Source organism: Oncorhynchus keta, chromosome 23 (assembly GCF_023373465.1).
Source record: "Oncorhynchus keta strain PuntledgeMale-10-30-2019 chromosome 23, Oket_V2, whole genome shotgun sequence".
Classification (NCBI taxonomy): domain Eukaryota; kingdom Metazoa; phylum Chordata; class Actinopteri; order Salmoniformes; family Salmonidae; genus Oncorhynchus; species Oncorhynchus keta.
This window is the reverse complement of record NC_068443.1, coordinates 25,769,783-25,794,283: the sequence shown is the minus strand read 5'-3', so window position 1 is coordinate 25,794,283 and position 24,501 is coordinate 25,769,783. Positions and strand designations below refer to the sequence as shown.

Sequence of the window (24,501 nt, the reverse complement as noted above, 5' to 3'; positions counted from 1 at the left end):
GAACAGAGAGAGAGAGAGAGACAGAAAGAGAGAGAGGAAGATAAATAGAGAGCAGTATTTCAATTTGAGGAGTGCCATGAGATGCTTTGCTTGTCGGCCATGTAGCGAACAAAGTAAAGTTGTGACTTTATTTCCTCCAATGTGAGCGGACAGGATGTTTTAGGGATGCTATAAACTGGGGCAAATGCATGAGTTGCCTTCAAATAGACAGAGCATGCAATGCAATAGACCATGACTGCATTTGATACAACACACACAGGCCTTGTTACTAAACATTGCCTACTGTATGTTACACTGTTGACAGTCTATTATTTCATGACATCTTCCACAGCGAAATAGAGCAGATGCCAACCCTTCAATGGAACAATTAACAGAATTAAAGTATGGCTCTTTATCCAGTCTAGAAAGGCAATTCAATTGGAACATTAATTGACCAGTCTGTTAAATGCAATTGGTACAGTAAAGTCAGGTGCATCTCTTTCAGATGAATGACTAACTCCTTGTACTCGTTAGATTGCTGTGCTGGATCCAGGCCAGAGCAGTACTGTAGTGACAATCCCATTGTAGTAAGCAGTGAGGCATTCAACACCATAGTGGGGGACTCTGATCTTGTAAAGCATTTTTAGTGGGATTAGGGCTGCCAGATCGCCTTCAAACTGGTTGGCAGAAAGCAGTCCAGACATAACAAAGGCCCTCGGAAATCAAACAAAATAGGGCACTCATTTAGAGCACGTATGTTGAGGTACAATCGGAGGAGCTTTACGGTACCATAACCTACTGCACATAGTTATGAGTGTGGTAGAGAGGACAGATATGGAAGGCATTTCAACAGGGAAGAACAGTTTGTCATGGTTACTGCTTAACATCAGAAAAATGTAGATGGGCTGCGCATCGCTCGAGGTTATCATGTACTGTATGTGTAACCGGTGTGAAATGGCTAGCTAGTTAGCGTTGGTGCGCGCTAATAGTGTTTCAATCGGTGACATCACTCGCTCTGAGATCTTGAAGTAGTTGTTTCCCTTGCTCTGCAAGGGCCGAGGCTTTTGTGGAGCGATGGGTAGGGTGGCTGTGGTCTACGTGTGCAGAGGGTCCCTGATTCGGGGCGAGGAGAGGGACCGAAGCTATACTGTTACATATGTACCTAGTACTTAGTCCATTTTCTCTCAGATTCACAAGGTCTTCTACAAGCCATAAACAGGTGAACTTGAACCACATTGTCTGACATTGACAGTGTGTCAATTTCTCCATGCATGACCTGTGATTGAATCCTTCCAATAGTTGAACACTGACTAGTACTTATAGAGGATCAAATCTTAACATAATATACATAGGCTTTGTTTCAATTATACTAAATAATGGATTTCAAAGCAGGATAAAAACACTAGCTCCATAGACTTTGAGGCATTCATTCGCAGGAAATTGGACATCTGGTATGAGCTTTTGGGAAATGACCAGTGTAATCAGAGCTGTTGATGATCTGTGCTAGCGTCTAGCGTCTAGCCTGACTGCACTGTACTGTAGATCATCACCAATACCAGGAAGTCAGCGCCCCCTATCTCTCCATGCAGAGCACCAGCAAGGACAGGATAGGTGTTGAGCAGCTAAATCATGAATAAAGAAGGCCATTTACAGGGGATGATGAGGTGGAGAGAGCCAGGGAGGCAACCTTGACAACACACTGATCCAGATCCACAACATGGGACGTTCGTGTGTGTGTGTGCTGTAATGATGGGCAGCCCCTGTCTATGATTCCCTCAGCGTCATGTTAAAGGGTCTGCTTTATGAAAGGAGATGAGAGGAACACAAAGTCAAACCTTGCTATCGATCTCGCTGCTGCCCAAGGCGGTCTGGATCACGTAGAGCAGAGCGTCGGTAAGGCCCTCGCACTCCCTCATCCTCCTGCGAGCCTCCTCCCCCGCAGAGCTCACATTCCTGCAACAACAGCCAGTCAGACATTTCTCTTCAGCATTGTATCACTGTCATATTGTACAGTCATATTGTAGTTAACCATCATCATGATTTTTCAGTTGAATTTCAGGACTAAATATTGTACTTCTTCAGTGCTTGCCATCATAGTCGGTTGAATATAGGATAACTAAATAATGTTAAAGATGTATAGTTTGACACCATGACAAGCCTGGCCCATCAAGTACCCACTCTGGGTGCATCCCAAATGGCACCCTATTCCCTATACACTGAGTGAACAAAACATTAGGAAAACTTGCTCTTTCAATGACATAGACTGACCAGATGAATCCAGGTAAAAGCTATGATCCCGGCAGGTAGCCTGGTAGGCAGGGGCATTGGGCCAGTAACCAAAAGGTTGCTGGATTGAATCCTCGAGCTGACAAGGTAAAAATCTATCATTCTGCCCTGAGCAAGGCATTTAACCCACTGTTCCCCGGGTGCCATGTATGTCGATTAAGGCAGCCCCTGCACCTCTCTGATTCAGAGGGGTTGGGTTAAATGCCAAAGACTTGTTTCAGTTGAATGCATTCAGTTGTACAACTGACTAGGTATCCCCTAATCAATGTCACCTGTTAAATCCACTTTAATCAGTGTAGATGAAGGGGAGGAGATGGGTTAAAGAAGGATTTTTAAGCATTTTGTGTATGCGTGCCATTTCAGAGGGTGAATGGGCAAGACAAAATATTTAAGTGCCTTTGAAAGGGGTATGGTAGTAGGGGCCTTTGAAAGGGGTATGGTAGTAGGTGCCTTTGAAAGGGGTATGGTAGTAGGTGCCAGACGCACCGGTTTGAGTGTGTTAAAACCTGCAACACTACACTGGGTTTTTCACACTCAACAGTTTCCTGTGTGTATCAAGAATGGTCCACCACCCAAAGGACATCCATCCAACTTGACACAACTGTGGGAAACAATGGAGTCATCATGGGCCAGCATCCCTGTGGAACGCTTTCGACACCTTGTAGAGTCCATGCCCCGACGAATTGAGTCTGTTCTGAGGGCAAAAGGGAAATATTAGCAAGATTTCCTAATGTTTTGGACACTCAGAGTTTATTTTTATTTAACTCTTATTTTACCAGGTAAGTTGACTGAGAACACATTCTCATTTACAGCAACAACCTGGGTAATAGTTACAGGGGATGAACAAGCCATTTGTAAACTGGGGATGATTAGGTGACCGTGATGGTTTGAGGGCAAGATTGGGAATTTAGCCAGGACACCAGGGTTAACACACCTACTCTTACAATAAGTGCCATGAGATCTTTAGCGAACACAGAGAGTCAGGACACCTGTTTAACGTCCCACCTGAAAGACGGCAACCCTACACAGGGCAATGTCCCCAATCACTGCCCTGGGGCATTTGGATATTTGTTTTTAGACCAGAGGAAAGGGTGCCTCCTGTGGTCTCCCATCCAGGACCAACCCCGCTTAGCTTCAGAAGCAAACCAGCAGTGGGATGCAGGGTGGTATGCAGCTGACTGTAGGGTATAGTGCACTACATCCTGTCTCCTCTCCGCTGCCCTTTGAATGTCAGGTCATTAAAAGTCTGTAATGGTGCAGCCAGCCTGGTCTTATAACAGGCCTTTGTATGGACAACATGGCCTATCTGTGTCTCCTGTTAGAGGTTTGGCCTAATTGATAGGGAGATTATTCTGCCATACCAAGAAAAAGAGCAGTAACTGCACATTTGGTCAAAATTAGTTACTGACATTTTTGATACATTAAATACATTCTTATCATGTGGACAAATATCCTGCCTCCACTGTGTTGAGAAAATTGGGCTCATGTTTGCAGTAACTGAAAAGAGTTGCAGTGAAACCAGGGACAAAAGCAGTAACTGCCATCACTCACATCAGTTACTGCCTTTTACCTTGGTTTCACTGATCTTTGGGCTGCAGTGTCTACGGTTTACCTTGGCATTATTTATTGTCCTTTGCTGATACAAGTATCAAACTATATGACACTGACAGCCACATACAAATACATTTATGAACACAAGTTGTGTGTATAAAATTTTAAAAATCACAATGTATTCCAGTGGGTGTACCAAGCAAGAAGGCACTAACTGCCATCTAGGGTCATAGGTCATGTCAGAAGTCAGCGTTAATATGAATAAAAAACTGCCTCATGTTAAGACAACAGATAACCACACCTCTAGTGATCTGCCTACAACTCATTTCGCTGGACAATTTAAAAACTATAAAACCATTTTTCTCAGTTCCACACTATGAGCAGCTAGGGCTCTTTTGCTTGGTAGGTCAGTATGGATGGCCTGTTTGTGACTCCGTCAGCACCTCCAGAACTGTGTAATGGGCCTGATAAACAAAGCAGACCATGGATCAATCTACCGGATCAGTATCTGTTCTGGAGGTGCTCTTTCTAGGTCAGTGATGAGTGACTTGACTGTATAAGTGAGAGACGGGCTCTGGTTAGATAGAGACAGGGTGCATTATCAGGTAGTTCCTAAAACACAGCAGTCACTGCCCACTGACCACCCCGGGGTGATACAAACAAGGAAACATGGAGCATCTTCAATAGGCTTGTTGACTCTATTGTGCATTGACAATCTAACGTTAAGGGCTTGTTGACTTTATTGTGAATCTGATCGATAGTGATAATTAGTATATTCTCTTGCTGTCAAGGTGGGCTATGGTCCTTTTGACACTCTTCCTCCCGTTAGACACCAGCTGATCCCTGGCAGAGAGGCACCCTGTGAAGAATGTCAGTCAGCTAGCGTGCTGCGTTCGCTGTTAGCCATGGTGATTCTGTTCTGAAGACAGCCAGCGTGAGTGTCACAGGATGAGGGACAGGTGTGTGATGAGGCGGCAGGTGGCGATCTATCTTAGTCCTGCACATTACATATTCAATCAAAGCTCCTGTTCTGTTGTTCCTTAACGACTGATGAAACAGATGAATTAGCCTGCTGAGCTCAGGGATTTAATGTACAGTCATTCATACCTGACAGGCAGGCATTAAGACTCAGCACATTTCACTTACAGTGGGCTTCCTCCCACTCCACGCTGCTGCAGCGCTGATTGGATGTGCTGCAGAGAACTACCTGTCTGATGGCCAATGGGAACTGGGGGGCGTGCCCACAAAAGTCCACCTCCCTTTCATTAATCACTTCCTGCTTTGACAAGGTAATGTGTGGGCATAGTAATGGTTTCAACTATTAGCAGATAATACCACTAAAGAGAAGCGGTGACATATTGCACAGAGAGGGTAATGCACTGGAGGTAGAATGAATAAACCCAAAATTAACAGACAAGCAATGTATTAGCTAAGATCTCATTATTCTCCCTCTTCACAGATGCTTCTCTTGCTGGTACGTAGGAGACGAGGGCCCAGATATAAAAGAGGAGAAACACTTGACACATAGCCAATATTCTTCCGGTGCCAGCGCTATAATCAGAAAGTCTTTGACAATATTCCAGAATTATAGAATGCTTTAATGGAATCCTGCAGGGAGCAGAGCAGACAGTTTTAAGCCTCGCAGAGTGCTGACATGGCGTTTTCGCACAACATCCCTCATAGTGAAGGTAATTATGGGGAAGAAGCATGTTACATGGGCTCCCATAATCAGTCTGACACTTGTGGCATTCACTGTCTGTGATAAAACTTCCTTCATCAATAACCCTCATTCGTCAAGTCAATACTCACAATACGTACAAAGCTTCATGAGTATACTCTGTTTGAAAGAGCAATGTGTTACATCCTGCATCACCAACACAAAGGAACTGGGTGCAGGAAAGCCAGGCAGGGACAAAGCAGGGAGACATTCACCTGAAAGAAGCCGACCGCTCTGAGTGAAAGCTACACCAAGAAGAGGAATAGTCTCCAGAAGACACCTTTACAACCCAGTGCATGTAACCTCAGGTTGACATACACTGTCATGACTTGTGACTTTTAACCTCTAACCCTGCCACTGTGCTGTCACTTCTGCTTTGCTTGCTCTTTGGGGTCTTGGCTGGGTAAATGTAAAGAACTTTGTGACTACTGCTGATGTAAAAAGCTAGCAAACTTGATTAAATACATTTGATTGATTGACCCGAGGGTCCAGTAACAGTACTGACCTGAGGCAGCCGGTGGCGTTGCGGAGAACCTGGGAAGAGTGCAGGTGCAGTTTGCGGTCCTCCTGATGGGGCGAGGTGTCCCAGCCCGAGTGGGGGATGATGACAGCGTTGGTCAGCACGGCCAGGGCATCCTGGATAATGGGCATCTTCAGGGCATCACACGACGACAGGTTCCACAGCACACCTGAACAGAGAACATCAGATAGGACAGGACGTTGACGAACAGTGATTTAACGTGGGAGAATGGTCAGCTGTAGAGATCCCGGGAAGGGAATGGTGATATATTGTTGGATTTTTTGGGGGGAACAAAAGTTGAATATACTTCCTCTGAAATTAAAATAAGGATCATGTTGGACCAAAACTGTTCAAAACATTAAAAAGAAAATGGAAAACTGTAAGGCTCTATAACTGTTTAATAACTTGTCACAAAACAGCATATTTCAACCCTATTTTTGAATTAGTGAGAGGTTGACGTGATTGTGCAATAAACTGGGCACCTGGGGCTTCATAGATTTATCTATTTTTCCCAGTAATTTAATGTGCAAACCAGCCAACCTAAAAAAATGAAGGAATTTTCTCTCACCTACCAATTACATTCAAAGCCAGCGGCTTTGGCACAGCCTGTATGAGTAAACCACAAAGAGACAGAGGGAGGAAGCGCTCTCTCTCTCTGCAGCTGGGCTCTCCTCTCTCTTTAACCACACTGACTACGACTTCAGTCTTCCTCCTCAAGCTGGGGTGCTTTACTAAACACTGAACAGGGGCAATACGTGTCCACAGATAGTATACCATCCCAATTTACATATGACTTAAAAAGACAACCGACTCGTGTGTCACTATAAATTGCTTTCAGTAGGATGTGGTCGGAACATGGTGACTCTGCCATGGATGGTGTTAAGAAGTGAGCAGAAGCTGTCAGCCAAAGATCGAGATACACACACAGCACAAGAGCTGGCCGGTTATCTACAAGAGGACAGAGGAAGAAGAGGAAGGAGGAGAGGGTCCTTCACTCTACAACCATTCATAAGCCATTAAAAAAAATATATATATATATATAAATAAATAAAGCAACACCTCACGGCACAAAGCCTCTCGCCCATGTGACCTACTTGTTGTGTGTACTGACATGTACTGACATGTACGTGTAACTGATAGATGCACACACACACACATATACTACATGTTCATGTTTTTAAATGTATGTAGATTGTAAACTCTTTTGTTCTGTAATGTATTTTTAGTTCTTGTGTCAGACCCCAGTAAGACTAGCTGTCGCCACCGGCGTCGGCTAATGGGGATCCTAATAAATCACATCAACAATCAAACCAGAGGGCACACACACACAGACACACACACACACACACACACACACACACACACACACACACACACACACACACACACACACACACACACACACACACACACACACACACACACACACACACACACACACACACACACACACACACACACACACTCAGAGCACTGATTGTAATGACCTTGACAGCTGGCCCAACACATTACAATTCTTGTTGACCTTCACCACATCATGTCCCTCCTAGGACACCGTAGCCGTAGCATTTATGATTGCAATTACCAGTGGTGAGGCCGTCAGTCACTCTTCACCCGTTCCTCTCACAACAACAATGTAATTACATAGATCTACTTTAGTCTTATCAGCCACGTTGGGATGTTTTCCTTGTGGTCTGCTCTGCTCTAAATAACTAGCTGCGTGGCTCATAATTAGCGGAGACAGTAATCTTGCAGAGAGCATTACTTTACCGCGCTCGGGGCAGCGCACAACATTTCTGTGTTTTTTTTAAATGAAAGAGCTGCTGCCTATAGTGGTGGCGGCGTTGGGCTCGGCCGATAATAACCGCCTATAACATCATCTTGTTCCAGTGGGGAAGAAAAGATGGATGTTTTATTTCGCTGGATAGAGGAAAGAGGTTAATTGCCTCAGCCTTACATCATCAGGGAGGCGGGGGGTGCGAGAGCATCATTTCGTGGGGAGAAAGCAGGTCGTCTGCAGAACTAAATTATCTCTATGGGGGGTAGTGGAAGTTGAGGGCACTGTGCAGGTTGTCAAGGTGACAGAAATGGCATTTTAGGAGCATGACGTTTTTATGTGGTTCAAGTGAGGCAGCCGCTATGTCGTGAGCCGACAGTGATTCAGTGCAGATGACATTCCAATCAAATCAGGTCAAATCAGCCACTCTTTACAATGAGTCACTGTGGTACCGAAACAAATGTGAAGAAATAAACTACATCCCAGGTCTGATGGGATAAGACATATAGATAGATGTCTGTACATCTATGTTTGTAGATGGCTGTACATTTCTACCATTCTCCTCCAACTACTACTTTTAAATGAACCTACTCCGATAACTCCTATCCCTCCATCCCTCCACTAGATTAGAAAATTTGCCGTTAAAAATAGTTGTATTTTTCTGAATAATCGTCTTTGGCTACTCTACATGCAAGTGGGGCTTCTTAGAGCAGCGGGGGAAACAACAACCTTGTTTGGCTAACTGTGATGTCATAAACCACCGCTGCCACCGCATGCCTAAGAAGGGCACAACCCTTGCCAGTTGGTGACACGGGGAAGGCTCAGGGAAGGCTAGGAGACAGAGAGAGACTGGTAAATGGTCCCGTTAATCCATGCCCAGTCACGGGAAGGGAGAGGAAGCTCAGGGAAGGCTAGGAGACAGAGAGAGACTGGTAAATGGTCCCGTTAATCCATGCCCAGTCACAGGAAGGGGAGAGGAAGCTCAGGGAAGGCTAGGAGACAGAGAGAGACTGGTAAATGGTCCCGTTAATCCATGCCCAGTCACAGGAAGGGGAGAGGAAGCTCAGGCGGCCACTGTGACTGATTTAAACAGCCAGAAGAGAAGATGTGAAGAGGCAGAATTCCTCTGGGCCGGGAAAGGTTTTCTGCAGCCTGATTAATTTGTGACAGGAGGGACTGTGTTCCAAGCGTTGAATTGTTTTCTAATTTATATGGTAATCTCCGTTAAAACAGTATCAGCACAAATCATATATTTCCATAAGCATTTCCTGTTTTAAAAACCTCTCTACAAAATACATCATAAAAGGATGCAGCAGCATGCTCTCTCTAAACATGACTAGGGGATTTAACCTCTGACTTCTTATTGCCTTTTGGCAATGTTGACTTTTAGAACATCGTCATTTAATAGATATCTGTGGTGCCACACCCCAATGAAGTTTCACATCATATTGTACAGTGCCTTGCGAAAGTATTCGGCCCCCTTGAACTTTGCGACCTTTTGCCACATTTCAGGCTTCAAACATAAAGATATAAAACTGTATTTTTTTGTGAAGAATCAACAACAAGTGGGACACAATCATGAAGTGGAACAACATTTATTGGATATTTCAAACTTTTTTAACAAATCAAAAACTGAAAAATTGGGCGTGCAAAATTATTCAGCCACTTTACTTTCAGTGCAGCAAACTCTCTCCAGAAGTTCAGTGAGGATCTCTGAATGATCCAATGTTGACCTAAATGACTAATGATGATAAATACAATCCACCTGTGTGTAATCAAGTCTCCGTATAAATGCACCTGCACTGTGATAGTCTCAGAGGTCCGTTAAAAGCGCAGAGAGCATCATGAAGAACAAGGAACACACCAGGCAGGTCCGAGATACTGTTGTGAAGTTTAAAGCTGGATTTGGATACAAAAATATTTCCCAAGCTTTAAACATCCCAAGGAGCACTGTGCAAGCGATAATATTGAAATGGAAGGAGTATCAGACCACTGCAAATCTACCAAGACCTGGCCGTCCCTCTAAACTTTCAGCTCATACAAGGAGAAGACTGATCAGAGATGCAGCCAAGAGGCCCATGATCACTCTGGATGAACTGCAGAGATCTACAGCTGAGGTGGGAGACTCTGTCCATAGGACAACAATCAGTCGTATATTGCACAAATCTGGCCTTTATGGAAGAGTGGCAAGAAGAAAGACATTTCTTAAAGATATCCATAAAAAGTGTCATTTAAAGTTTGCCACAAGCCACCTGGGAGACACACCAAACATGTGGAAGAAGGTGCTCTGGTCAGATGAAACCAAAATTGAACTTTTTGGCAACAATGCAAAATGTTATGTTTGGTGTAAAAGCAACACCCTGAACACACCATCCCCACTGTCAAACATGGTGGTGGAAGCATCATGGTTTGGGTCTGCTTTTCTTCAGCAGGGACAGGGAAGATGGTTAAAATTGATGGGAAGATGGATGGAGCCAAATACAGGACCATTCTGGAAGAAAACCTGATGGAGTCTGCAAAGACCTGAGACTGGGACTGAGATTTGTCTTCCAACAAGACAATGATCCAAAACATAAAGCTAAATCTACAATGGAATGGTTCAAAAATAAACATATCCAGGTGTTAGAATGGCCAAGTCAAAGTCCAGACCTGAATCCAATCAATAATCTGTAGAAAGAACTGAAAACTGCTGTTCACAAATGCTCTCCATCCAACCTCACTGAGCTCGAGCTGTTTTGCAAAGAGGAATGGGAAAAAATGTCAGTCTCTCGATGTGCAAAACTGATAGAGACATACCCCAAGCGACTTACAGCTGTAATCGCAGCAAAAGGTGGAGCTACAAAGTATTAACTTAAGGGGGCTGAATAATTTTGCACGCCCAATTTTTCAGTTTATGATTTGTTAAAAAAGTTTGAAATATCCAATAAATGTCGTTCCACTTCATGATTGTGTCCCACTTGTTGTTGATTCTTCACAAAAAAATACAGTTTTATATCTTTATGTTTGAAGCCTGAAATGTGGCAAAAGGTCGCAAAGTTCAAGGGGGCCGAATGCTTTCGCAAGGCACTGTATGTCATCACTCATTTTCTATCCAGTCATGTCATTTGTGGATATTCGTGTTTTCAAATTCAGTGTTTAACTAGCTGACTTATATTGATGAGCCACTACTATGGATGCTGATGTGACACGTCCCTTAGGGATTCTTTGCCTCTTATAGCCTACCGTAGTTCTCCAGCCCCCAGTAACAGTGACAGTTAAACATTAGATAACACGCCCATACGCATCCAGGTATAATCCTTTATAACTTGTTTTAAATACTTTTTATAATGTCATATAGCAAGGCTATGTTATGTCTCTCTATGTTATATCTTGTCAACAAACTCTGTTTACCTGTGAGCAACTCCCTAATCTCCATGTCTGTGGTCTTCCTCAGCAGACGGACCAGGGCTGGGATCCCCCCACAGTTCTTCAGGGCGATCTTGTTGTCATCGTTGGCCTTGCCGTACACCAGGTTCCTCAGAGCTCCACAGGCGCTGCGGTGCACGTCGGTCATCCTGTGGTCTAGCAGATCCACCAGCAGCTGGATCCCTCCTTGTCTCCGGATCTGGTGAGAGGAACAGGGAGAGGAAGGATGTAAGTGGATCCACTGGATCAAAATGAAAAGATAGAGCAAGAGCAGTACAAATATACATGCACTAGTGTAGCTACTGTTCTTTACTTTTCAATTGTCTACAGCAAAAGTCATTGTTAGTCATAGTTTTCAGCATTGACAACAATATCCCTAAAGGCGTCCCTATATAAATACTATTCTTCAATAAACTAGAGTCATGTCAAACACGTGGCTGCACACAGACAGAAAGGCCCAGGACACACTGTCACAGTGTTCTGCCATATTAGTGACAGAGTGACAGGATGACCTGGCAGTGTGTGTGTGTGTGTGTGTGTGTGTGTGTGTGTGTGTGTGTGTGTGTGTGTGTGTGTGTGTGTGTGTGTGTGTGTGTGTGTGTGTGTGTGTGTGTGTGTGTGTGTGTGTGTGTGTGTGTGTGTGTGTGTGTGTGTGTGAGAGAGAGAGAGAGAGAGAGAGACACACACACACAAGAGGACTGGTGCCAACAGCAGATGTGTGCTGCCAGGTCCAACAGAATGGATCAGCATTGCTGCTGTTTCTGTACCTCTCAACTTCCATTAAACACTGAGGAGAAACATGATTAAAAATCAGAGACCCTGTTCATCTGGGTGCTCTGCTTCAATTTACTGACAATTCATTTAGTGACAAGGTTTACCCCATCATGGCTTCTGTTATTACACTACACGTGCCATTTTATGGCTGACTCATAATCAGTCAAAGCACAAACAAAGAGGTGTTGGCAAAGGCGATAGACACTGGCTCACTAGATTGCAGGCTACATGCTATCATTATTCAGTACATGCTGTACGTACAGTTGAAGTCGGAAGATTACATACACTGAGGTTATACAATTGAAGTTTACATACGCTTAGGTTGGAGTCATCAAAAGTCCTTTTTCTACCACTCCACACATTTCTTGTTAACAAACTATAGTGTCATTTTCCCAACAATTGTTTACAGACAGATTATTTCACTTATAATTCATTGTATCACAATTCCAGTGGGTCAGAAGTTTACATACATTCAGTTGACTGTGCCTTTAAACAGCTTGGAAAATTACAGAAAATGATGTCATGGCTTTAGAAGCTTCTGATAGGCTAAGTGACATAATTTGAGTCAATTGGACGTGTACCTGTGGATGTATTTCAAGGCCTACCTTCAAACTCAGTGCCTCTTTGCTTGACATCATGGGAAAATCAAAAGAAATCAGCCAAGACCTCAGAAAAATAATTATAGACCTCCACAAGTCTGGTTCATTCTTGGGTGAAATTCCAAACGCCTGAAGATACCACGTTCATCTGTACCAACAATAGTACGCAAGTATATACACCATGGGACCACGCAGCCGTCATACCGCTCAGGAAGAGACGCATTCTGTCTCCTAGAGATGAATGTACTTTGTTGCGAAGACTGCAAATCAATCCCAGAACAACAGCAAAGGACCCTGTGAAGATGCTGACATAACCTGAAAGGCCGCTCAGCAAGGAAGAAGCCACTGCTCCAAATAAAATCCCCACAAAAAAGCCAGACTACGGTTTGCAACTGCATGGGAACAAAGATGGGGACAGAGATCGTACTTTTTTGAGAAATGTCCTCTGGTCGGATGAAACAAAATAGAACTGTTTGGCCATCGTTATGTTTGGAGGAAAAATGGGGAGGCCTGCAAGCCGAAGAACACCATCCCAACCGTGAAGCACGGGAGTGGCAGCATCATGTTGTGGGGGTGCTTTGCTGCAGGAGGGACTGGTGCACTTCACAAAACAGATGGCATCATGAGGTAGAAAAATGATGTGGATATATTGAAGCAACATCTGAAGACATCAGTCAGGAAGTTAAAGCTTGGTCGCAAATGGGTCTTCCAAATGGACAATGACCACAAGCATACTTCCAAAGCTCTGTCAGGAGGAATGGGCCAAAATTCACCCAACTTATTGTGGGAAGCTAGTGGGTTGCTACCCGAAACGTTTGACCCAAGTTAAACAATTTAAAGGCAATGCTACCAAATACTAATTGAGTGTATGTAAACTTCTGACCCACTAGGAATGTGATGAAATAAATAAAATATTAAATAAATCATTCTCTACTATTATTCTGACTTTTCACATTCTTAAAATAAAGTGGTGATCCTAAATGTCCTAAAACAGGGACTTTTTTAAATTAATTAAATTAAATGGCAGGAATTGTGAAAAGCTGAGTTTAAATGTATTTGGCTAAGGTGTATGTAAACTTCCGACTTCAACTGTATGTATATTCCCTACTGTTTATGAAAACACTTACTAGACTCATCTCCCTCGCTCTGTTGTTATCAAAATAAAGCACCCAGTTAGTCGTCATTCCCTTCACACAGCCTCCTGGTCCAAAAATAACCAAGATACCGTTGTAAAGAATACGAGGGGAGACAGAGAGCTGATTTCAAGCGCAGGGCGCAGCAGGTGTTTATTGTAAAGGACCACAGGAGGAGGCAGGTAGCTGGGTCCAGGGCAGGCAGAAGGTCATACACAAGGGGTCCAAAAAGGCAACAGTACAGGCAGGGAAAAGGCTAGTAACGTCGTCCGGGAGATCAGGCAATAGGTAGATAACAGGAAATCCGATAGGCTAAAGTACAGGCAGGGAACAGGCAAAAGGCGCCGTTAGTGGGGCAGGCAAAAGCTATCATACACAGGAGGAGTAAATCACGCGAATAACATCGCTCCGAAAGAAGTGTGTCACAAAACAAACAATACCTCACAGTGACAGGGTGCAAAGAACTGAACTACATAGTGTGTGATAATGACATACCTATGTGTGATCAGGTGATTAGAATTCAGGTGATTGGGATCTGGAGAGTGAGCTGCGTTCAGGGGGATCTACGTGTTTGAGAATGTGAGTTGGAAGCAGATGTTACAACCGCTAGGCGAGAAGGCACCATCATGACACACACAGCTAACGTGGATTGCCTTGCAGTACTCAGTACTATACATAGTGTGTGGGTGTGCCTGTGTGTGTGCATGCCTATGGGGTGTGTATGTGTGCAATCACAGATATGTGTGTGTGGGTCTGCCCATGTTGCCTGTGTGATGTATCTCATAGTCTGAGAGAGGCAATGGGATGAGCATCAGCAGTGTTCCAGGGGAAGCCATCAGCTGACCTAATGACTTTCTTCCAATCCTTCCCAGAGGGCATCTGACCTGCAACTTATCCCTCTGACTCCCCATCCCTCCATCTTCCCATCCCTCCATCTCCCCATCCCTCTGACTCCCCATCCCTCCATCTTTCCATCTTTCCATCCCTCCATCTTCCCATCCCTCCGACTCCCCATCCCTCCATCTTCCCATCCCTCCATCTTCCCATCCCTCCATCTCCCCATCCCTCCGACTCCCCATCCCTCCATCTTCCCATCCCTCCATCTTCCCATCCCTCCGACTCCCCATCCCTCCATATCCCATTCCTGGCATCCCTCCATCTCCCCATCCCTCCGACTCCCCATCCCTCCATCTCCCATTCCTGGCATCCCTCCATCTTCCCATCCCTCCATCTCCCATTCCTGGCATCCCTCCATCTCCCCATCCCTCCGACTCCCCATCCCTCTATCTCCCATTCCTGGCATCCCTCCATCTCCCCATCCTTCCATCTCAACCCCTCCCCATCTCACCATCCCTCCACCTCCCATTCCTGGCATCCCTCCATCTCCCCATCCTTCCATCTCAACCTCTCCCCATCTCCCCATCCCTCCATCTCCCATTCCTGGCATCCCTCCATCTCCCCATCCTTCCATCTGAACCCCTCCATCTCCCATTCCTGGCATCCCTCCATCTTACCATCACTCCATCTTCCCATCCCTCCGACTCCCCATCCTGCCATCTCCCATTCCTGGCATCCCTCCATCTCCCCATCCTTCCATCTCAACCTCTCCCCATCTCACCATCCCTCCATCTCCCCATCCTTCCATCTCAACCTCTCCCCATCTCACCATCCCTCCATCTCCCCATCCTTCCATCTCAACCTCTCCCCATCTCACCATCCCTCCACCTCACCCAGCCAATGTCCCCACATATCACGCACACTACAAGCTATCCAACATCCCTGCATACAGGTGAGGCAAATCAAGTGAGGCAAGAGTAGGCAATACTATCTATCCACTAATGTGAGTAGAATTCACAATTCTAGCACCTGGAATTTATCTTGAGCTAGAATGGTGAACTATGAATTATTCTCGCAAAAGGCTTCACAAAAGGTATAAACTTTAGATAATGTACTGAACAGAGCAGAGGCATACTTTTCTATGTTTCATAGGTTTCAACTGAAGCAGGCCCCAGCTGCCCAGGGCCCTCCCACTGATATGTTAGCCACTGATTTTACAACTTCATGGGGGCTATACATTTCATAATGTATAAGCAGTGGATGCAGGTGTCCCAGCTAGCACACAGAAGTAGAAACTGTATGGATCCGGACCCAACCGGTGCATGGTTACCTCAGACTTGATCTTGTTGTCTCCGAAGCACAGGTGTTGGAGGTAGGCTGCAGCGTTGGACTGGACCGAGGGGAACTGGTGCTGCAGCATCTGGATCACCTCAGGCAGCTCTGGATCTCTCCAGCCAAACTCCCTGCAGAGGACCATGGGAAACACATGGATGAATACAGAACAGAACTGGATGGGTAAAAGGCTTCTGCGTCCCAAATGGCACCTTATTCCATGCCCTCATAGGGCTCTGGTCAAAAGTAGTGCACTATATAGGAAATAGGGTGCCATTTGAGACAGACACAAGCGTAGAAATACAGTGCTAAACAAAACGATCACTCATTGTGTATTATACTGCAATCCTCAACCTATCTTTTCAGATGACTACTGTATGCATGTCTTTGTGTTGTTTCATCTTCATGGTAGATTAACATAGCAGTTGTGGTGGTAATTCCTCTAAATGGTGTTGTGGTATAATGCAATTTCTGCATTAGGCATCTCTGTTCTCTCTTTCTTTTAAATGCCATGCGTTTGGCTTACTGTGTGTAGCTATATTGATGTTTAATACTACAGTATGTTCAAATCAAATCAAATTGTAATAGTCACATGTGCCAAATACAACAGGTGTAGACCTTGCAGTGAAATGCTTACTTACAAGCCCCTAACCAACAACGCAGTTGAAAAAAAAAATACAGATAAGAATAAGAAATAAAAGTAACAAGTAATTAAAGAGCAGCAGTGAAATAACAATAGCAAGACTATATACAGGGGGGTACCGATACAGAGTCAATGTGTGGGGAAACCAGTTATTTGAGGTCGTATGTACATGTACTGTAGGTAGAGTTATTAAAGTGACCATGCATAGATGACAACAGAGAGTAGCAGTGATGTAAAGAGGGGGGGGGGGTGCACTGCAAATAGTCTGGGTAGCAACTTGACTAGATGTTCAGGAGAGTCTTATGGTTTGGGGGTAGAAGCTGTTTTAGAAGCCTCTTGGACCTAGACTTGGCGCTCTGGTACCGCTTGCCATGCGGTAGCAGAGAGAACAGTCTATGACTGGGGTGGCTGGAGTCTTTGACAATTTTTAGGCCTTCTTCTGACACCGCCTGGTATAGAGGTCCTGGATGGCAGGAAGCTTGGCCACAGTGATGTACTGGGGCCTCAATCTTGGACTCAATCATGGACACTCTTACTGACAGTTATGGCTGCTTTGTGTGATGTATTGTTGTCTCTACCTTCTTGCCCTTTGTGCTGTTGTTTGTGCCCAATAATGTTTATACCATGTTTTGTGCTGCTACCATGTTGATGTCATGTTGTGTTGCTACCATGCTGTGTTATAATGTGTTCCTGCCATGCTATGCTGTTGTCTTAGGTCTCTCTTGATGTAGTGTTGTGTTGTCTCTCTTGCCATGATGTGTGTTTTGTCCTATATTTGTTATTTTTTTAAATATATATTTTTTAAATCCCAGCCCCCGTCCCCGCAGGAGGCCTTTTGCCTCTTGGTAGGCCGTCATTGTAAATAAGAATTTGTTCTTTGACTTGCCTAGTTAAATAAAGGTTAAATCAAAATCAAAATAAATAATAAACTGGGTCGTTTGCACTACCCTCTGTAGTGCCTTGGGATCAAGGGGCCGAGCAGTTTCCATACCAGGCAGTGATGCAACCAGTCAGGATGCTCTCGATGGTGCGGCTGTAGAACCTTTTGAGGATCTGAGGACGCATGCCAAATCTTTTCAGTCTCCTGAGGGGGAATAGGTTTTGTCGTGCCCCCTTCACGACTGTCTTGGTGTGCTTGGACCATGTTAGTTTGTTGGTGATGTGGACACCAAGGAACTTGAAGCTCTCAACCTGCTCTACTGCAGTCCCGTCGATGAGAATGGGAGCGTGCTCGGTCCTCCTTTTCCTGTAGTCCACAATCATCTCCTTTGTCTTGATCATGTTGAGGGCAAGGTTTTTGTCCTGGCACCACACGGCCAGGTCTCTGACCTCCTCCCTATAGGCTGGCTCATGTACTGTTGTGTCATCGGCAAATTTAATTATGGTTTTGGCCGTGCAGTCATGAATGAACAGGGAGTACAGGAGGGGACTGAGCACGCACCAATGAGGATCAGCATGGCAAATGTGTTGTTACCTACCCTTACCACCTGGGGGCGGCCCGTCAGAAAGTCCAGGATCCAGTTGCAGAGGGAGGTGTCTAGTCCCAGGGTCCTTAGCTTAGTGATGACCTTTGAGGGCACTATGGTGTTGAACGCTGAGCTGTAGTCAATGAATAGCATTCTCACATAGGTGTTCCTTTTGTCCAGGTGGGAAAGAGCAGTGTGGAGTGTAATAGAGATTGCATCATCTGTGAATCTGTTGGAGTGGTATGTAAATTGCAGTGGGTCTAGGGTTTGTGGGATGATGGTGTTGATGTGAGCCATGACCAGCCTTTCAAAGCATTTCATGGCTACAGACGTGACTGCTATGGGTCGGTTGTCGTTTAGGCAGCTTACCTTAGTGTTCCTGGGCACAGGGACTATGGTGGTCTGCTTTAAACATGTTGGTTTTACAGACTCATACAGGGAGAGGTTGAAAATGTCAGTGAAGACACTTGCCAGTTGGTCAGCGCATGCTCGCAGTACACGTCCTGGTAATCCGTCTGGCCCTGCGGCCTTGTGAATGTTGACCTTTTTTAAATGTATTTTTATTTCATCTTTATTTAACCAGGTAGGCCAGTTGAGAACAAGTTCTCATTTACAACTGGCACTTCGGCTACATTGCATTGAGATACACTTACAGAGCAGAAAAACTAAGTGACACGTGACATTTGCATTGTCCACAACCAGCCGTGGCCAGGAGCCCCATAGGCCGCGCACAATTGGCCCAGCATCGTCCGGGTTAGCGGAGGGTTTGGCAGGGGGCTTTACATGGCTCATCGCGCTCTAGCGACTCCTTTTGGCGGGCCGTGTGCATGCAGGCTGACCCCAGGTGCCAGTTGAACAGTGTTTCCTGTGACACATTGGTGCAACCGGCTCGCGGGGGTTAAGAGCACGGTTAGGCAGGTCATTTCTCGGAGGACGCATGACTCCACCTTCGCCTTTCCCGAGCCCGTTGGGGAGTTTCAGCGATGAGACAAGATCGAAGTTGGGGAGAATTAAAACATTTTTTTTAAAGGTAACAAACATGTGTGACAGATTTGCCAAACAAACATAAGTTCTCTCCATCTGTTCCAATAGCACATGGCCTAGCGTTAAAAAAACAATTTTAATAATAAGATATATTAAAATCCAAAACAAGGTTGTTTTCTACACCCACAAGTTATGAATGAAATAATTTGGCAAAGAATGTTACAGACTAGTACTAGTACAAGAGTCCCTACTCTTGGAGAATGAGTGTGTTCATACAGTATTATCCTCTGGTGATGCAAGCTGTGGTTCTCCAGTGTGGTAGCCTGAGGCTAGCTAGGTGGCTGTCAGAGACCCCTGTCATCCCCACCATTATCTTCACCACCCCCACCACTATCACCCCCACCCCACGCAATTCTTATCGGCAACAAAGAGAGAGAGCAAGAGACACACACTGGTGTAAAGGCTGTGCTCTCCCTGTACAGTGTTAAACACCTACCAGCAACTGTTTAACCTCCAACCATCACAGCTGTCCGCAATCAAGCCTTTCAGTTTGTCAGCTCTCAAAGACCGAGAATCAATTATATTAACGGCTGAGATCACGTGTGAGAGAGAGAGAAATGTGAGAGAAAAGGAGAGATGTGTTATGAGAGCGAGAGAGAGAGCCAGCGAGAGAGGGAGAGGAAAACTAGGAACAGAGAGCTAATTCTGATCCATGGGGCCACAGTCAGTGATGTATACACTACGAAGGCTAAAAGTGCCTCAGGACCATTTAATCTCCCCACAACCCATCTCCCAACAATACCAACCATCACTAACATGAGCCAGGGAGAAATGGAGGAGGCCATGGCCATTTACAGAGAAAGAGAAACGTTAACTTTCAAAAAGGTCAACAGAACGATGGGGCTCTAGCTGGGATTCTCTCTGACCTCAATCACATAAAACAAAACCCAGCGAAATAAAACAACAGGGAGCCCAGCTATGGACGTCTCTCCTGAGCCCCTTCAGAACTGTTACATAGAAAATGGAGTTTCACACAGTAGGTGGGGAGTGTACCAACCAAACACAGTGGGACATCATTCCATTTCCAGACTACACGGGCAGCTGCCAAGTCTTTCTCCACCCTTCTACCAAGCAGCAGAACCCCACACTAGTGGGCACTGGGCATGCTCAGTTCAGGCAGTAGCTAGGCTGCACTGAGCACGTATTGTTGAGTTATTGGAGCTGACTGGTGTGCAGTCGTCAGAAATGATTTCCTTGTTGAATATAAGGCATCAAAGGGAACGAACACAGAGGAGCATGGAGGGATTGAAATCCTTTTGTTTCAGCAAATGGACCAATGGGAGAAAATATTTTTCAAAATGTTGTTTTTTCCCCTCTCATCGCTGATGATTATGAAGCTTGTTCACATGCTCTATGGTCTGCCCCTGTGAGGCATGGTTGCATTAGCAAAAAACATTAATCCACAGTCATATTCATCTACTATAATTATGATCACAGCTGTGCATCTAAGTATTTGTAGATCAAATACAACTTCATAAAAAATGATCTAAAGATGATGTAACCTTGCATAAGTTACCTTTGGGTAATTGGGAAATCAAAATGCTCAATCAAAATGCTCAATCAAAATGCTCAATCAAGAATGCTCAAACAGTTTGTGCAAACTACTGTATGCTTAATCATATCCAATTCGGAAGTAGGTCGCTTGCTGAAACATCGCCTTCGGTCAAATGAAGTCGGAATGCATTACAGTACATAGGGTTTTAAGATATTTTCTCGCACAAACATTTCAGTGTTGTACTGTATGTTTGTGTTAGCTTATCAGTTAATGTATACTGAACAAAAATATAAACACAACATGTTGGTCTCATGAGCTGAAATAAAAGATCCCAAAAATGTTCCATGCACACAAAAAGCTTATTTCTTTCAAATGTTGTGCACAAATTGGTTTACATCCCTGTTGAACTCCTTTGCCAAGATAATCCATCCACCTGACAGGTGTGGCATATCAAGAATCTGACTAAACAGCAGGACCATTACACAGGTGCGTGTGCGGGGGACAATAAAAGGCCACTCCAAAAATGTGCAGTTTTGTCACAAAACACAATGTCACACATGTCTCAAGTTTTTAGGGAGCATGTAATTGGCATGCTGACTGCAGGAATGTCCACCAGAGCTGCTGCCAGAGAATTTAATGTTTATTTCTCTACAATAAGCCGCATCCAACGTAGTTTTTGAGAATTTGGCAGTACAGTTGAAGTCGGAAATTTACATTCTCCTTGGCCAAATACATTTAAACTCAGTTTTCACAATTCCTAACATTTAATCCAAGTAAAAATGCCCAGTGGAGGGCATAGGCCCACCCACTGGGGAGCCAGGCCAACCCTTGGCTGGGCCCCTGCCCACTCATTTGAAATCCATAGATTAGGCTCTAATTCATTTATTTCAATTGACTGATTTCCTTATATGAACTGTAACTCAGTAAAATCGTTAAAATTGTTTCATGTTGCGTTTATATGTTTGTTTCTGTATATTTGGTGTGCATTTCGAAATTGCACCCTATTTCCTATATAGTGCACTTATTTTCACCAGAGCCCTGGTCCCTGGTCAAGGGATGCACTATAAAGGGAACAGGAAACCATTTCAGACATATGTACATATGTATAAAGTATGTCTGTGTTAGTTTAGCTGTTTAGTCCACATGTATTGGGGTAAATTGGGAAGCTATATGAAAGGGTCCCACAGTGGGAGCTCTCAGGTCCCACAGCCAGCCAGCCAAGCAGGCAGCACAGCCAGACAGACACCGAGGCTGGGCAGATCGAGAGGCACTATGTGTCTGTAATGAAGTGACCACAAAAGGAACACTACAAGAGTGTCCAGGTCGGACCATTAAAATGGAGGTTATGGCTCTTATTTACAGCACCAGAGAGAGGGTAGGTCCCTGAATAGGACTCTAGCGGCTGTGTTCATTGTTGTAGTGTCTGAGATGTGGCCGATTAGGCCGGATTAGCTTCAGCAGGGGAGTTCTCAGGCCGACATCCCCAAGCACTGACACACACACACGCACGGACACTCATGCGCATTCACACAAACACACACACACACACACACATAAATATAAACTCAGCAAAAAAAGAAACGTCCCCTTTTCAGAACACTGTCTTTCAAAGATAAATCTTCAAAATCTAAGTAACTTCACATATCTTCATTGTAAAGGTTTTAAACACTGTTTTCTATGCTTGTTCAATGATCCAATGAACAATTAATGAACATTCACCTGTGGAACGGTCGTTAAGACACAAACAGCTTACAGAAGGTAGGCAATTAAGGTCACAGTTATGAAAACGTAGGACACTAAAGAAGCCTTTCTACTGACTCAGAAAAAATCCAAAAGAGAGCTACTCAGGGTCCCTGCTCATCTGTGTGAACATACCTTAGGCATGCTGCAAGGAGTTCATGAGGACTGCAGATGTGGCCAGGGCAATAAATTGCAATGTCCGTACTGTGAGATGCCTAAGACAGCGCTACAGGGAGACAGGATGGACAGCTGATCATCCTCGCAGCGGCAGACCACGTGTAACAACACCGGCACAAGATCAGTACATTCAAACATCACACCTGCGGGACAAGTACAAGATGGCAACAACAACTGCCCGAGTTACACCAGGAACACACAATCCTTCCATCAGTGCTCAGACTGTCCGCAATAGGCAGAGAGAGGCTGGACTGAGGGCTTGTAAGGCAGTTCCTCACCAGACATCACCGGCAACAACATTGCCTATGGGCACAAACCCACCATCGCTGGACCAGACAGGACTGGCAAAAAGTGCTTTTCACTGATGAGTCACGGTTTTGTGTCACCAAGTGTGATAGTTGGATTTGCGTTTATCGTTGAAGGAATGAGCGTTACACCGAGGCCTGTACTCTGGAGTGGGATCGATTTGGAGGTGGAGGGTCCGTCATTTAAAAAAAATATATCTTTATTTATTTAACTAGGCAAGTCAGTTAAGAACAAATTCTTATTTTCAATGACAGCCTAGGAACAGTAGGTTAACTGCCTGTTCAGGGGTAGAACGACAGATTTGTACCTTGTCAGCTCAGGGGTTTGAACTTGCAAACTTCTGGTTACTAGTCTAACGCTCTAACCACTAGGCTACGCTGCCGCCTAGGAAGGTGTGTCACAGCATCATTGGACTGAGCTTGTTGGCATTGCAGGAAATCTCAACGCTGTGCGTTACAGGGAAGACATCCTCCTCCCTCATGTGGTACCCTTCCTGCAGGCTCATCCTGACATGACCCTCCAGCATGACAATGCCACCATCCATACTGCTCGTTCTGTGCGTGATTTCCTGCAAGACAGGAATGTCAGTGTTCTGCCATGGCCAGCGAAGAGCACAGATCTCAATCCCATTGAGCACGTCTGGGACCTGTTGGATCGGAGGGTGAGGGCTAGGGCCATCCCCTCAGATATGTCCAGGAACTTGCAGGTGCCTTGGTGGAAGAGTGGGGTAACATCTCACAGCAAGAATTGGCAAATCTGGTACAGTCCATAAGGAGGAGATGCACTGCAGTACTTAATGCAGCTGGTGGCCACACCAGATACTGACTGTTACTTTTGATTTTGACAGTGAGAGGATGTTTATTTTTTTGCTGAGTTTATATATACAGTTAAAGTTGTTAGTTTACATACACCCTAGCCAAATACATTTAAACTCAGTTATTCACAATTCTTGACATTTAATCCTAGTAAAATACACTCTGACACTGTAAAGTCCATGGAGAATAAGAACACCTCCTCCCAGCTGCCCACTGCACTGAAGATAGGAAACACTGTCACCACTGATAAATCCACCATAATTGAGAATTTCAATAAGCATTTTTCTATGGCTGGCCATGCTTTCCACCTGGCTACTCCTACCCCGGTCAACAGCACTGCACCCCCAACAGCAACTCGCCCAAGCCTTCCCCATTTCTCCTTCTCCCAAATCCATTCAGCTGATGTTCTGAAAGAGCTGCAAAATCTGGACCCCTACAAATCAGCCGGGCTAGACAATCTGGACCCTTTCTTTCTAAAATTATCTGCTGAAATTGTTGCCACCCCTATTACTAGCCTGTTCAACCTCTCTTTCGTGTTGGCTGAGATTCCCAAAGATTGGAAAGCAGCTGCGGTCATCCCCCTCTTCAAAGGGGGGGACACTCTTGACCCAAACTGCTACAGACCTATATCTATCCTACCATGCCTTTCTAAGGTCTTCGAAAGCCAACAAACAGATTACCGACCATTTCGAATCTCACCATACCTTCTCTGCTATGCAATCTGGTTTCAGAGCTGGTCATGGGTGCACCTCAGCCACGCTCAAGGTCCTAAACGATATCTTAACCGCCATCGATAAGAAACATTACTGTGCAGCCGTATTCATTGATCTGGCCAAGGCTTTCGACTCTGTCAATCACCACATCCTCATCGGCAGACTCGACAGCCTTGGTTTCTCAAATGATTG

At 44.9% G+C, this 24,501-nt stretch overlaps 1 protein-coding gene across 8 annotated transcripts in view; it reads right to left on the bottom strand.

Moving 5' to 3' along the window:
- LOC118402064 (catenin delta-2-like) overlaps positions 1 to 24,501 on the bottom strand; it is a 146,230-nt gene that overhangs the window by 10,129 nt on the left and 111,600 nt on the right. For all 8 annotated transcript variants that reach the window (XM_052476918.1, XM_052476917.1, XM_035799928.2 and 5 more), the window contains 4 exons: positions 15,909 to 16,041; positions 11,221 to 11,434; positions 6,039 to 6,222; positions 1,815 to 1,932 (listed from right to left, as the gene is read on the bottom strand). In XM_052476918.1, coding sequence (XP_052332878.1) covers positions 1,815 to 1,932; positions 6,039 to 6,222; positions 11,221 to 11,434; positions 15,909 to 16,041 — 649 coding nt within the window. The remainder of the gene's footprint in view (positions 1 to 1,814; positions 1,933 to 6,038; positions 6,223 to 11,220; positions 11,435 to 15,908; positions 16,042 to 24,501) is intronic.